We start from the raw sequence: 12,692 nt of genomic DNA on the forward strand, positions 1-12,692 counted from the left end.
TCTCAGGTTGTCAGGGATATGTAGAAGCTCCTCTTCTAGCTGAGCCATCTTTCTGACCCTAAAATGAAGTTTTTAATGATGGAATTTTCTCTAAGATATCTTCTGTTAATCTTAAAATGAGACTGGTTATTTATTTATATGGTATTTATTCTGCTTTGGTCCAGTGTTTGGACTGCTTCCTGGCTTATTCTTCTATCCTTTTGTGCGTATCTTGGGTTCTCAGCACGTTTGGTGGTTTCTGCAGACGTCACTTGTGCAAGTTTTATTTCAACCGTCTTCTGCATATGTTCGCTGTGTTTATTTCAGATAATACCTTTTTACGTTTCAAATGCAACCAATTACTTTGGTCGTATAATTGATAAACACTTGGATCTTTATGCAACTCTCAATGCGGAAATGAGTGAATATTTTAAGGATCCCAGTAACAAAACAGCTACTGAAAAGGTGGAGAGTTTGGGGTTGTATGGATTAGAAGAGAAAACGCTTTTCCAGAGGTAAACTATTTGTTATCTCTCTACAGTTGTTAAGACATGAATAATTAAAGCAGTTTTGAATGCTTATTCTCACTATTGTCTGTTGCCAGAGTGTGTGTACCCTGAGCCTGGCCACCTCCCAGAAAGGTGGTGCTTGCACACTGTGCTCAGAACACCTGGAGCAGATGTGCGTGGGATATCTACTAGCTTCTGAACAGAGGACAGGGACCTTATGCCTCCAGATATTTACTAATCCATCGTTGTGTGTAGCACACACACTCCTTGGTAACATTGAGTTTCTCCCAGATTCTTATTTAAAAAAAGGCTTTGTTCTCACTTTACAGAAAAGCAAACAGATCTGTGGGCTTGATGAGGAAGTTGTCTAAGACTAGCTCACTGGGTGGCAGAATTAGTGTCCCAGCCTGACCACCCAGCCCACGTGTTTATTTGCACCTACTTTTCTGAATCCACTGTTGTTAGCCTCATCTTAGAAGTAGGATCTTTACTTTGCTGTGTTGCCCTTGCTCTTTCATCAGCTACAGGGTTTGTTATGTTGAGAAGGGCCACCTATTCTTTGTCTTAATCTGTCATGTAAGGAGGACTCCTGCTGTGTGCAGAGTAAGGTGGCTTCCTTTTTGGATTCCCTGTCTCTGTTGTTCTTTAGGGTTCAAGTGTTGGAGGTGAGCCAGAAGGAAGACAACTGGGGTTTGGGGAGTGTCTTGGTGAAATTCATAGATGAAGGCAGGACCAAGCTCATCGCAAGAGACAAGCTGCTGCTGCTCCCAGAGAGGTTCCACACTCTGCCCCCTCAGGCTGTGGAGTTCATTGTTTGTAGGGTGAAACCAGCTGACAGTGAAATCGAATGGAACCCAAAGGTGGGTTACTTTAGCGCAGTGCATTTAGCCCAGAATATACGAAGAGCTGTGCTTATTTTAAGTATTTATATGTAGAGGGATTTTTTTTTAACATGGGCTTTCACTGTGTTGCCAAGGGTAGTCATGAACTCCTGGATTCAAACAGTGTTTTTAAGTCAGCTTAGTAAGCAGTAGTTCCTGGTGTTTATTAGAGTCTTAAATTCAAACCTTCGCTTTGCAGTTTAGGTCATTGAAAGCATGACTTACTGTGGTCTTTGCTGTTGCAAGACAGTACTGTGTGTAAGTGGACTTCAGCACCCGTGACAGAGGTACCAGGCTCCCTGGCACAGTAGTGGGAGAACCAAAGTGAAGTTCTATGTTTTAATTGCTGTGCCTAAGAGATCCATGAAACAAAAATGCCTCTAACCTATAAGCTCCTTGCCCCAAAACAGATATTCCTGAAATGCTGGAGGCTATTGTTTACCAGAGATAACAGGCCATACGTCTCAATCATCTAAGCAAGTTTGTTTAACCCAGCTGCACTGGACGTGCTTGATCACATGTGGGCGGAGATAGGCAGGAAATATGTCGGAAATATGTCAGGATGTATACTTGCCCTGATTAGACCTGACTGGAAATACTGTGGCCTTATAGATTTGCCTTGTTAAGCCCCTGCAAAATGTGACTCATTGCCATTTCATGTGAACCCAGGAGTAGACTTGCCAGAGTCTGTCTTCCTAGCCAGTATTTAATTAAAGCTTGCTTTAAATTTGGCCCAAAACTGTGGCAATTGACTTATTCTTACCTGACAGGATTAGCAGTAGCCATTGTCATTAGTGCTGTCTTAGCATGTATAACATATGGATCATGGTAAAAAAAAAAATGGCTCCAGTTGGACAAAGAAAACAATGTGAAGAGTTCCTGAGAAAATAGAGCACAGGTTGTGGATGTCCATTGGGAGGCCAAGCAATTCTGTCAGGATTGGGAGGATGGGTTAAAAAGAGAGAGAGATATGCCAGAACAGGCCATTTCCTCTGGACCCTGTGGGGTCACTAAAATGTCATCAGTCAGATAGGATATCAACAGCAGAGAAAAATCCCTGCTCCATGCAACGTAACACAGAAGGCCACCCCACTGTGGCAGTTTGAGATGGGTGGAGGGACTGACAGACAGTCCTGTTCATTGCCAGAACAGCGGCTCACGATGATGCACCTGTTTCTAGAAGGTTAAGTTTGTGAAAGCTGACCAATGGGAGAGGAGATAAACCATTGTAATGAGGAAGTTGTAAAGAGGAAGTTGTAAACTGACTGGGTTTTAAACAGGATGATATACTACCTAGAAAGTAAATGTCAATCAGTGTCAGGGATAAAGATACAAACTTGATGTTTCAAATTTAATTTAGAATAGCTTTTTTCAGCTGGAAACTTTTCTCCTTTGTTCTAATAAGAACTTCCTGAGTGTCCATTGTGTGTGAGGGGCTGTGCGGAGTTCTGCAGCCAACAGCCAGAAAGCCATAGTCCTAGTCCTTTAGGTCTGTAAAGATGGCTTGGCCAAGACTCTCATTGGCAGACAGCCTTAGTGTAGAAATGGGATGTCAGCTGGGCAGTGGTGGCACATGCCTTTAATCCCAGCACTCGGGAGGCAGAGGCAGGCAGATCTCTGTGAGTTTGAGACCAGCCTGGTCTACAAGAGCTAGTTCCAGGACAGGCACCAAAGCTACAGAGAAACCTTGTCTCGAAAAACAAACAAACAAACAAACAAAAAGAAATGGGATGTCCTAGTTAGACTTTCCATTACTGTGATGAAACCATGACCAAAAGCAAATTCTGGAGGAAAGGGTTTATGGTTTATGTGACTTACACTTTCATACTGTAGTCTATCACTGAAGGAAACAGGGCTGGAACCTGGAGGCAGAAGCTGATGCAGAGGCCATGGAGGGGTTTGCTTATCATGGCTTGCTCAGTCTGGTTTTTTTTATAGAACCAGACCACCAGGTCAGGGATGGTACCACAGAAAATGGACTGAACCTTACCCATCAATCACTAATTAGCAAAATGCCTTACAAGCTGAATCTTATAGAGGCATTTTCTCAATTGAGGTTCCTTCCTTTCAGATAACTCTAGCTTGTGTCAAATTGATATAAAACTAGCCAGCATGTCAGGCAGTGGGAATGCATGCCTTTAATTGCAGCACTCAGGAGGTAGAGGTAGGCAGATCTCTGTGAGTTTGAGGCCAACCTAGTCTACAAAGTGAGTTCCAGGACAGCCAGAGCTACACAGAGAAAACCTGTTAGGAAAGGGGGTGGGGGGACACCCAAAACAACAAAACTAGCCTGCCAATAGGGCAAGTTCTCTTGTGTTGTTGTTCCCAGTTCACTCACTGTCCCAAGGGCACTAAAACACCCAGGACAAGGGCCAGCTCTCTCCTGTCCTGCATTATAGGATTTCAGATAGGTGAGAGAGAGAACTCAGACATGCATTTCTGTTGTGGTCTTTCTAGGGAGGAAAGTGGTAGGTGTGCTTGTGATCGAGCAGGGCCCTCAGTTGTGTGTCTTTGGTTACAGAGAGGTCTGTGGCCATGATGCCTTCTGGAAAAGCAAGCAGAGCCTCTGCTTCACTTACTGAGCTGTCAAGGAAGGAAACTCCCAGATGCTGATGGCTTTCTGTGGGTTGATGGTGAAGATGGGTTCACCAGTCATAGTGAGGAAGAATATTACAGGTCCAAAGGCGTGGGTCCTCACCAGTTTTCAGAATTTTACTTGAGGTCTTGGACAAGTTCCTGCATCTTTGATAAGAAAGGGGGCTTATGCCTACCTAACCTCATAGAGTTGTTGAGAAGCAGGTACAATGTGTAGCATGTACTATGTTCCATACAGTTTATGCTGGATGAGATGTTAGCTTGACGCCTCAGTTGAATAACAAAAGTGAGGTTTTTTTTTCCAGGTTACTAGATACATTCATCATAAGATTGTTGGGAAAATGCATGATGCCAAAGTGGTTCTGGCCTTGGGAAATACCCTTTGGATTGATCCAATGGTAAGTGTTCAGTTTTCTCCAAAAGAATCTGCTTAGATGACCCCCCAAAAATGATATAAAGAACCCTAGTCTGTTGTTAGAAATGAAGGTTTATTTGGGGTTCTATGTTAGGAGAGATATTTTTAATGTTTGGTCATAGGTTTGGTATAGGTTTTGGTTTTGTCTGGTGGAATACTTTACATGGTGACAGTCAAGCAGGCATTGTGTGTAATACACATCTGTAGCATAACTGGTGATCATAAATCTTTACTGTGTGTGGCATTTTCCAAAATTTATAGTGATGTTTCATTTTACCCTTGAATTATAACTCACAGACCGTTACGGAGGCTTCTGAGCCCACTGTCCAACCCGTTTGAGAAGTCACAGGTCAGTGTCTGCTGCCACAGTGCCTGCCTTTCCTAGTTCCTAAAGCCCTGGGGCATGCTCAGTACCTCATGAGGAGCGCAGTCCTTGGCACTCAGCCGTGTTGACAGTGTCGGCCTCATGTCTTCACTGAGCATTTGTTGTGCTCCATGGTGCTAAGGCTGGAGTGCACCCCTGAGTTCCATGTTTGGGAAAAGAGCAGAGGAGGCCTCTCCTCTGGGGTCAATGTGGAGAGGAAAGTGTGGCACAGTGACGTGTGGCTCAGGCCTGGGTGTCCCTGCTGACACTGTCCCTTCCTCCTTGCACCTCAAGGACTCTTCCTAGTTCTTCTGTATTAGACGAGCCTTACTCGTGATTATTTATAATATTTAAAGGAATTCAGTTCCTATCTTGTTCAAAGTAAAATTCACAAGGATGGAAAAACTTTAACACATTCAAGTGGGAAACTGGGGTATAAGATAAGAAAATAAATAATAAGAAGAAAAGTAATTTTTAGGGACAGAAAGTATCAGTTACCAGAGCAGGTAGGTAGGGACTTAGGGGTTTTAGGTAGTGTCGTCATAGCTCAGACTGGAACTGTTCTTTATTAGAGAAAAAGGAAGCTTTATTAAGCAAAGGTTTTTTTAATGCCATCAGAATATGAAGTAAAAAAGAAAACCCTCTTGGCAAACATGTTTCCACAGCTGCAAAGTATATGACAGTGTCTACTGACACCGGGGGAATGAGGGGAGCAGCACCCCAGCTTGGCTTCCCTTCCCAGAGCAACTCTCCCCATCACTCTGAGTGAAGGCAGATTCTTCTGTATATCCCTAAGCTACAGTGTGTGTGCCCAGGGTTCATTAGGAACATGTGCAGCAGGGCCAGCCTGTTTCCATCCCTGCCCTTCCACAGAAGGGCACCTGACCTGTGTCCACAGCTCTGCACAGAGGAATCCACTGTTGCAGATTTTCATAACTTGCTGAAATTGCACAAATTGAAATGCTTTGGCTAGAGAAAAGGTAGGTAGGTAGGTAGATGGATGGATAAAAACAGTGTAGAACACAGGACGTAGAGCCTTGACTGGAGGAGTCCTTCAAGACACATGCGGACTCTGAGCCTTGTCAGAGAATCCAAAGAAGAGTATCTGGCTACAGCATCTTAGGTTGCTATGTACTAGGGTGTCATACATACCAGGGTTCTGCCCATAGCTCTCCACTGTGTAGGGCGGGACTTAGAGGATTCTGCCATCACCTTAGTGATAAAATAACTGGCTGCTGCAGTAGGAAGCCCTTGCATACTGAGACATGTATCCAAGTGCATCTGACTTGCAGAAAGTCTTGAGAGGTTGTGAGAGTGCTTGTGATCCAGTCAAGATGCAGATGTGACTCTTACAAATGTTTCCCCCCTTTGATTGAAGGTGCATGTTACAAAACTATCAAATCTAAAAACCTCTATCATTGATTATAATGTTCGAGCTGAAATTTTGTCCATGGGAATGGGTATTGATAATTCAGAACACATAGAACAACTGAAAAAACTGTGCAAAGAAGCCAAACTGCCAGCTTTCGAGGACCTTCTGGGCCAGACCTCGTAAGTGCATCTCTGCCTGCATTTGAAAAAATTGTGTTAAGTTAGAGGAATCTCCATGCTCTAGACTCAGCTTTAAGAGCTTTCAGGGGTCACCAGCTTACCCCCTAGTGTTGCTGGAATAGTGTAAACAAATCTCAGGCGTGTTGTTTTCTTTCTTTTACAGAAGGGACTTTTGTTGACATTTTATTTGCAGATAGCACAGTGTACAGTTTGATAATCCACTTGGAACACAGGGCAGGTGTGGGGGGCTGACAAACTGAGATGGAACTCCCTGGATTTGTACTTGGCTTGAATGGACACATGTGCTTTGTTTGCTCTGGCTATAGTACCTGACACTAAGTATACATTCATCTGTCCTGTGTGTCGAAATGTAGATTTAAGTGTGCACTTAGTGTCCTTTGAGTTTGTCATGATGCTTACCTACTGTGCTGTTGGCTAGGGAGATGTCAGTCAGGACACAGTGCCCTCCCCTGCACATGTGCTGCTGTGATTCAGGATAGTTTCTGACAGGTGGAATTGAGTTGTGCTTAGTGCTATTGCCCACAAATTTTTCTTCTGTATTAGCATGTGTTGCAGTGAATAATGGGTCTCATAGTGACATTTTCATACATGCACATAATGTTCTTTGATCATATTGCCATTGCCCTTCTATCCCTTCTCCATCTTGTCTCTCCTCCTCCCCTTTTCTACTTTGACATCTTTTAAAAAAATATAGATTCTGCATATGAGAAAAAAGATACAATATTTTTCTGAGTGTAACTTCTTTCACTTCATACAATGATTTTTAGTTCTATTTTCCCACAAATGACATGATTTAAGTTTTACAGATAAGTAAAACTCCATTGTGTGTATTCTCCACATTTTCTCTATCCATTCACCACTGGTGGGTGGCTAGCCTGATTCCATAGCTTGGCTACTGCAGATAATATTGAGGTATCACACAGATGTGAACTGCCAACCACGCTTCATGCTGACTGTGGACTGGCAGGATGACTCAGGGGATAAGGGCGCTTACTGCCCAGCCTGATGGCCTTAAGTTGATTGACAGAACTTACATGTTGGAACAAGAAAATCAACTCTGATCTCCACCTGTGTGCTATGGGATGCAATGCCCCCCACTACATACAAAATATAATAAATGTAAATACTTTCCAGTGAGCAGAGCAATTTTGAATAGTAACCATATGTAGTGAAGTCACTGTGAGAAGGTGTGATGGCCAATAGTGATTGTCACCTTGATGGGTTATAGAATCATTAGGAGACAAGCCCCTGGGCAGATCTCTCAGATCAGCATGGACCCAGCAACTGTGTGACGCTCGAACACCAGCATGGCCTCAGGTGGCAGCCCAGATCCCAAGCATCCGCATTATCTTCAATGGCAACAGGAGCCTTGGGCATCAATGCAGACCCTGGCTGTGGCTGAGCCAGGGACCCAGAAATGTCCCCCAGACCACGGTTCAGCCCATACAACACCGTGTCCCCGTTTGGCAGCACATGTCACTCAGGTCTGTGTGTCCTCTACCCCCAGCAGTGGCATAGCTGTTGGACATCAACCTTGCCACAGGTGGCAGCCCAGATCCTGGGCGTCTGTGTGGCATTTAGTGGCAACATGGACCGTGGATCCACGCTGCTGTAGGAGCACAGACCCAGACATGGTCCCTGGCAGCATTTCAGGCCCAGATATCATGGCTCTAGCTGGCATCTCAGGCCACCCAATTAGCATGGCCCCAGTGGTAGCATGGCACTTGAGTGCCAACATGTCCCTAGGTGGCTGCCCAGTCCCTGGGCATCTGTTTGGCCTTCAATGGTAACAGGAGCCACAGATATCAATGCAGACTCTGGCTGAAGTAGGTTCATGGACCCCAGACATAGCCCTTGGCCACAGTTCAGGTCCAGGCATCACCATGGCCCCAGGTGGCAGCATGACCTTCAAGCACCAACAATGGCCTCTGGTATCAGCCCAGACTACAGGACTCCGCACAGCCTTTTGAGGTAATGGGGACCACTGATATGAACCACAGAGCCCAGCTGCAGCAGGGCCAGAGACCCATACATAGCCCTAGGCCAGATATCACCATGGACCCGGGTGGCAGTGCAAGTTTCTTAGAAAGGCATGGCCCACCCCCTGGGCATCTGCAGAACCCTCAGTGGTAACAGGAGCCACAATATGAACACAGACCACTATGGCTGCATCGGGGTCATGAATCCAGACATGGCCCTTGGCAGTAGCTGAGGCCCAGACATCACCATGGCTCCAAGTAGCAAGAAGGCCACCCACATCAGTTGGTTCTTCACTGCTCTCGACTCCTCAGATCAGCTTCTCTCCCATTTCCCCATCATATACCCCTCATCATATGGTGTCCACCTGACCGGCACCACAGGCCCACGGCTGATCTCTGCCTGCCTAGGACAAATGTCCCGGGGCACTGCTGCAGCTGTCCTCTGCTCAATTCCAAGGTCACGGTGTGAAAAGGATTACATCTCAACAAGTAGGGGCAGCAGCGATCAGCCACCAGTTGTGCAGCGGATCTCTGTAGGTTCGAGACCAACCTGGTCTACAAGAGCTAGTTCCAGGACAAGCTCTAAAGCTACAGAGAAACCCTGTCTCGAAAATAAAAAAAAAAAAAGACAACTGTTATCTGCTTAAAGAGTCAAAATAATGGTAATATATATGTAAGCGGAGACTGCATTCTGGTTTCCCAGCCACCCAGACCCAAATAATAACAAACTATATTAATTTATAACACTGTTTGGCCAGCAGTTCAGGTGTTCCCTCGTGTATCTTAACTTCTTAATTTCTTTCTTTCTTTCTTTCTTTCTTCTTTCTTTCTTTCTTTCTTTCTTTCTTTCTTTCTTTCTTTCCTTAATCAGTGTTTTAATTTATTTGGAAACAATCTAAGTATATGGACCAGAGTGGTCTGACACTAATGCATAATATTTGCCTGCACCGTCAGTCTCCAAATCCTGAGATTAATGGCCTTGGTTTGGACTGTGCCCCGTTGACAGGAGTTATGGGCTCAGAACTGAAGTCCTCCCATGTGTGCAGACCCTCTGTTGCCCACTGACTGAGCTGCTCAGAAGTTGAATTAAGGATTCTGGCTACAGCTGTGGCAGGAACAGGAGCTTCCACAGTGACTGGCCATTCATCCTCTGATACATAAGTCTTGTCTTCAGCTACTATGGGTTGACCAGAGTCATGGTGATGTCTGGCCTAGGGCTATGTGTGGTCATGCACCAGGGACATGACCGTCAAGCAGGATCTCTTGGGAACTACCTCCAGCATCTTCTATGGTCTGATCATCATGATGAGGATCTTGCAGCCTGGGGTTGAGTTTGGGAATTGAACCCACCATGGATGTGCCCTGAATATCTCAGGCTCACCAATCTTGCCTGGATCCCTGCTAGTAGTTGAAACCAAATTAACCCATTTCTATTAATCTATGTATCACCATGAGGCTGTGGCCTACTGGTAAGGTTCCGGTGTCTTTCTCCTTCAGCAGCTACATGGCATCCCCTTGAGTCTGCTTACTTGATATAATATATATATATATATATAATATACACATATATTGTATATATCTATATATAATGTGTGTGTGTGTGTGTGTGTGTGTGTGTGTGTTCGAATTTTCCACTTGGCTTTATTCTGCCCTGCCATAGGCCAAAGTAACTTCTTTATTAACCAATGGTTATAAAATGTATTCACAGCATACTGAGGTGAATCCCATATCATATTTATTTTTAATTTTTATACGTAGTCTCTGTATAGCCCTGGCTGTCCTAAAACTCACTCACTATGTAGACCAGGCTGGTCTTGACCTCAGAGATCATCTTGCCTCTGACTCCCAAAAATTAGGATTAAAGTCATGCATCTCTGTAGCCGGAGGCTTTTCTCTGTCTTGTCCAGGTCCACTGGACCGGTTTCTCTCCTGCTCACTGGCTGGTCCCGGCAACTGCTTATAGAATAATCAATCACTCAGAGGCTAATATTAATATAACTGCTTGCCCTATGGCTTTGGCTATTATTGGCTAGCTCTCACTTGTAAATTAACCCATTTCTAAGTTGCCATGTAGCTGTGGAGTTACCTTACTGTTCTATGGGCAGCTCACTGGCATCTCTCTCGACCCGCCTTTCTTTTTCCCTAAATTTAGTCTGGCTTTCCTGCCTGTCTCTATTCTGTCTTGCCATAGGCCAAAGCAACTTCTTTATTAATCAATAAGAGGAATACATATTCACAACATATAGAAGGACATCCAACATCACACCACCACTCTTGAGAGAGAGACAGAGAGATCTATATCTTTCTATAGATAATATATTTATAGATATATATATAGAGAGAAGGATGTCTATAGATCTATATATACCTGTATATGTCTATTACCTATATATATATGTATAGATTAATATATAGATCTATATATCTATATCTAGATATATCTATCTAGGATATATATATATCCTAGGATATATATATATAGGATAGATATAGAGGGAGCAGACACAGTCACCTGAATGAAATAATCTATAGGTAGCTAATAGGAAAAATCAGAGGGTGTTGTGTTAGATGCAATAGGCTTCTGTGTACATAAAAAATATATAAATGAATTTTTTTAAGCCACATCTTAGTCTTAACCTCTCAACCACCTCATCCTACCTCGGAACTGGAAAGTCACTGACCTGCCCGTACCTCAGTGATACTTCCTTTTGTATGAACAGTATTTCTAGAAGTTGGCCCAAACTGGTAAGACAGACTCTGGGAAGACATTCTAGCAGACCGGTGGGGAGGAAGTTAGACTAGCCTTGCACTGAGGCTCTTCTGCCTGAGTGGGAACGGCACAGCCCTTCTTCCCAGAGGTTCAGTGAGCTTGAAGGAAAGGCTGGTTGAGTAAATGAGAACGTGCCTTCCTCTGCTCACATGTGCTTACTTGAAACAAGGGCACACTGGGCAAAGCTGACCGGCCTTGCACCGCCATTGCCCATTAAGTCACAGAAGCCCTGTGGAGATCCGACTCCAGGTTGACAAGCAGGTTGTTTAATGTCTATGCCCTCTTTTGCCAGAGTCTCCTTAGGTCCAGTTAACCTCTGGCTCTTCTATCCAGGACACCTACCACAGTGGAAGATGCCGTGTGTCTGCAGGGCACTCAGCAAGGAGATGGAGACACAGAAAAAAGTGCTGATTCCAAGGTGGACTTGGACACCCAGAAGCCTGGTTAGTGCTGCATTTAAGATCCTAACTCCAAGTCGAGATTTTCCCATATTTAGGCTTTCCTTTTGAAATGACTCTAGCAGGCCTGAGCTGGCAAACATACCTTTGGCAGGTCTTGTCCTCCCTCATTCCCTCTGTCTTACTAAACTGTTAGATTATATTCCTAAAGCTAGCCACTAAGGCCCATTCCCATCTTTGACTACTTCCTCCTCCTAAGACTGACTACCCATGGTCCAGTATTGACGTCCCACAATAAAATGCCCCTTTTGGGCTACCCTACTTTGCATGCCCTATCGAAACAAACCAGCTCAGGGGTTTCCCCTTTCCCTTTATAGACTGCTGTTTGCCTATGGGTCTGTCTGCTCTCTATCCAGAGCCAGTCCTTTGTCGGTCTGGGGCAAATATCCCTCCAGCTCCTTGTTCCTTTCCCCTTCTCCCTAGTCCTCTATTTCCTGTCTTTGTCTCTTATTCCCTCCCTACCTCTGGGGCAAATGAGTCTCCTTTGTGTTGAAACCTTGGTCTTGGTGAGTCCTGTGCCCACTCTGGTCTTTCCACCTTTCCCTGTGAGGTGCGGAGCACAGTGCTGTTGGTCAGCCATTCTTCCACAGTGCTGCTTTCTCTGTAGCTAGTGTCTATGGAGTGAATTGGACAGTGCTTCGGGTTTGTCCCTGTGCGTGCACCTCGGTTGGGTGTTTCCAGAGCCCTCCCTAGTGATCGGCTCTTCTTATTCCTGTCCCTATCAGTTTTGCTGAGTTCAAAGCCTGTGGCTTCCTCCAGTCATTAGCATTATAGTCAGAGTTGGTTTTGTTTTTGTTTTTAGTTGTTAGGTTATAGTCTATTCCAGAGTTTATTGGGAAACACTAAGGTTGTTTCTCAGGAGGGTATATTGTGATGAAAGCTGCTTAACCCTTAGTTTTTGCATTGCTGTGACTAAAACCTAGAGCCTTGTTTTAAGTTTTGAATGATAATTTTAAATATTTTAGGTAGAGAAATCTAAATTCCATTGTCTTAGAAAATGTTTGCTCAGCAGTAGTTCTGTCCATGTGTTGAGCTGCTCTGGGAGTCGCAGGTTGAGGGAGCACAGGAAGCCTGGGTTTCTGTGTGCACACCCTCAGCAGTGGGGCACAGGTCCTCTTCCACTGAGCGCTTTCCTCTCCCGGAAACTTTACCGTTTGGAAGTCTATTATA

The 12,692-nt window shown here is 44.6% G+C and overlaps 1 protein-coding gene across 5 annotated transcripts in view; it reads left to right on the forward strand.

Moving 5' to 3' along the window:
- Tdrd12 (tudor domain containing 12) overlaps positions 1-12,692 on the forward strand; it is a 71,251-nt gene that overhangs the window by 55,116 nt on the left and 3,443 nt on the right. For all 5 annotated transcript variants that reach the window (XM_048448789.3, XM_085695561.2, XM_048448792.3 and 2 more), the window contains 5 exons: positions 307-494; positions 1,138-1,348; positions 4,270-4,362; positions 6,122-6,294; positions 11,398-11,507. In XM_048448789.3, coding sequence (XP_048304746.3) covers positions 307-494; positions 1,138-1,348; positions 4,270-4,362; positions 6,122-6,294; positions 11,398-11,507 — 775 coding nt within the window. The remainder of the gene's footprint in view (positions 1-306; positions 495-1,137; positions 1,349-4,269; positions 4,363-6,121; positions 6,295-11,397; positions 11,508-12,692) is intronic.

The sequence above is a fragment of the Myodes glareolus genome, chromosome 1 (assembly GCF_982192425.1).
Source record: "Myodes glareolus chromosome 1, mMyoGla1.1, whole genome shotgun sequence".
Classification (NCBI taxonomy): Eukaryota; Metazoa; Chordata; class Mammalia; order Rodentia; family Cricetidae; genus Myodes; species Myodes glareolus.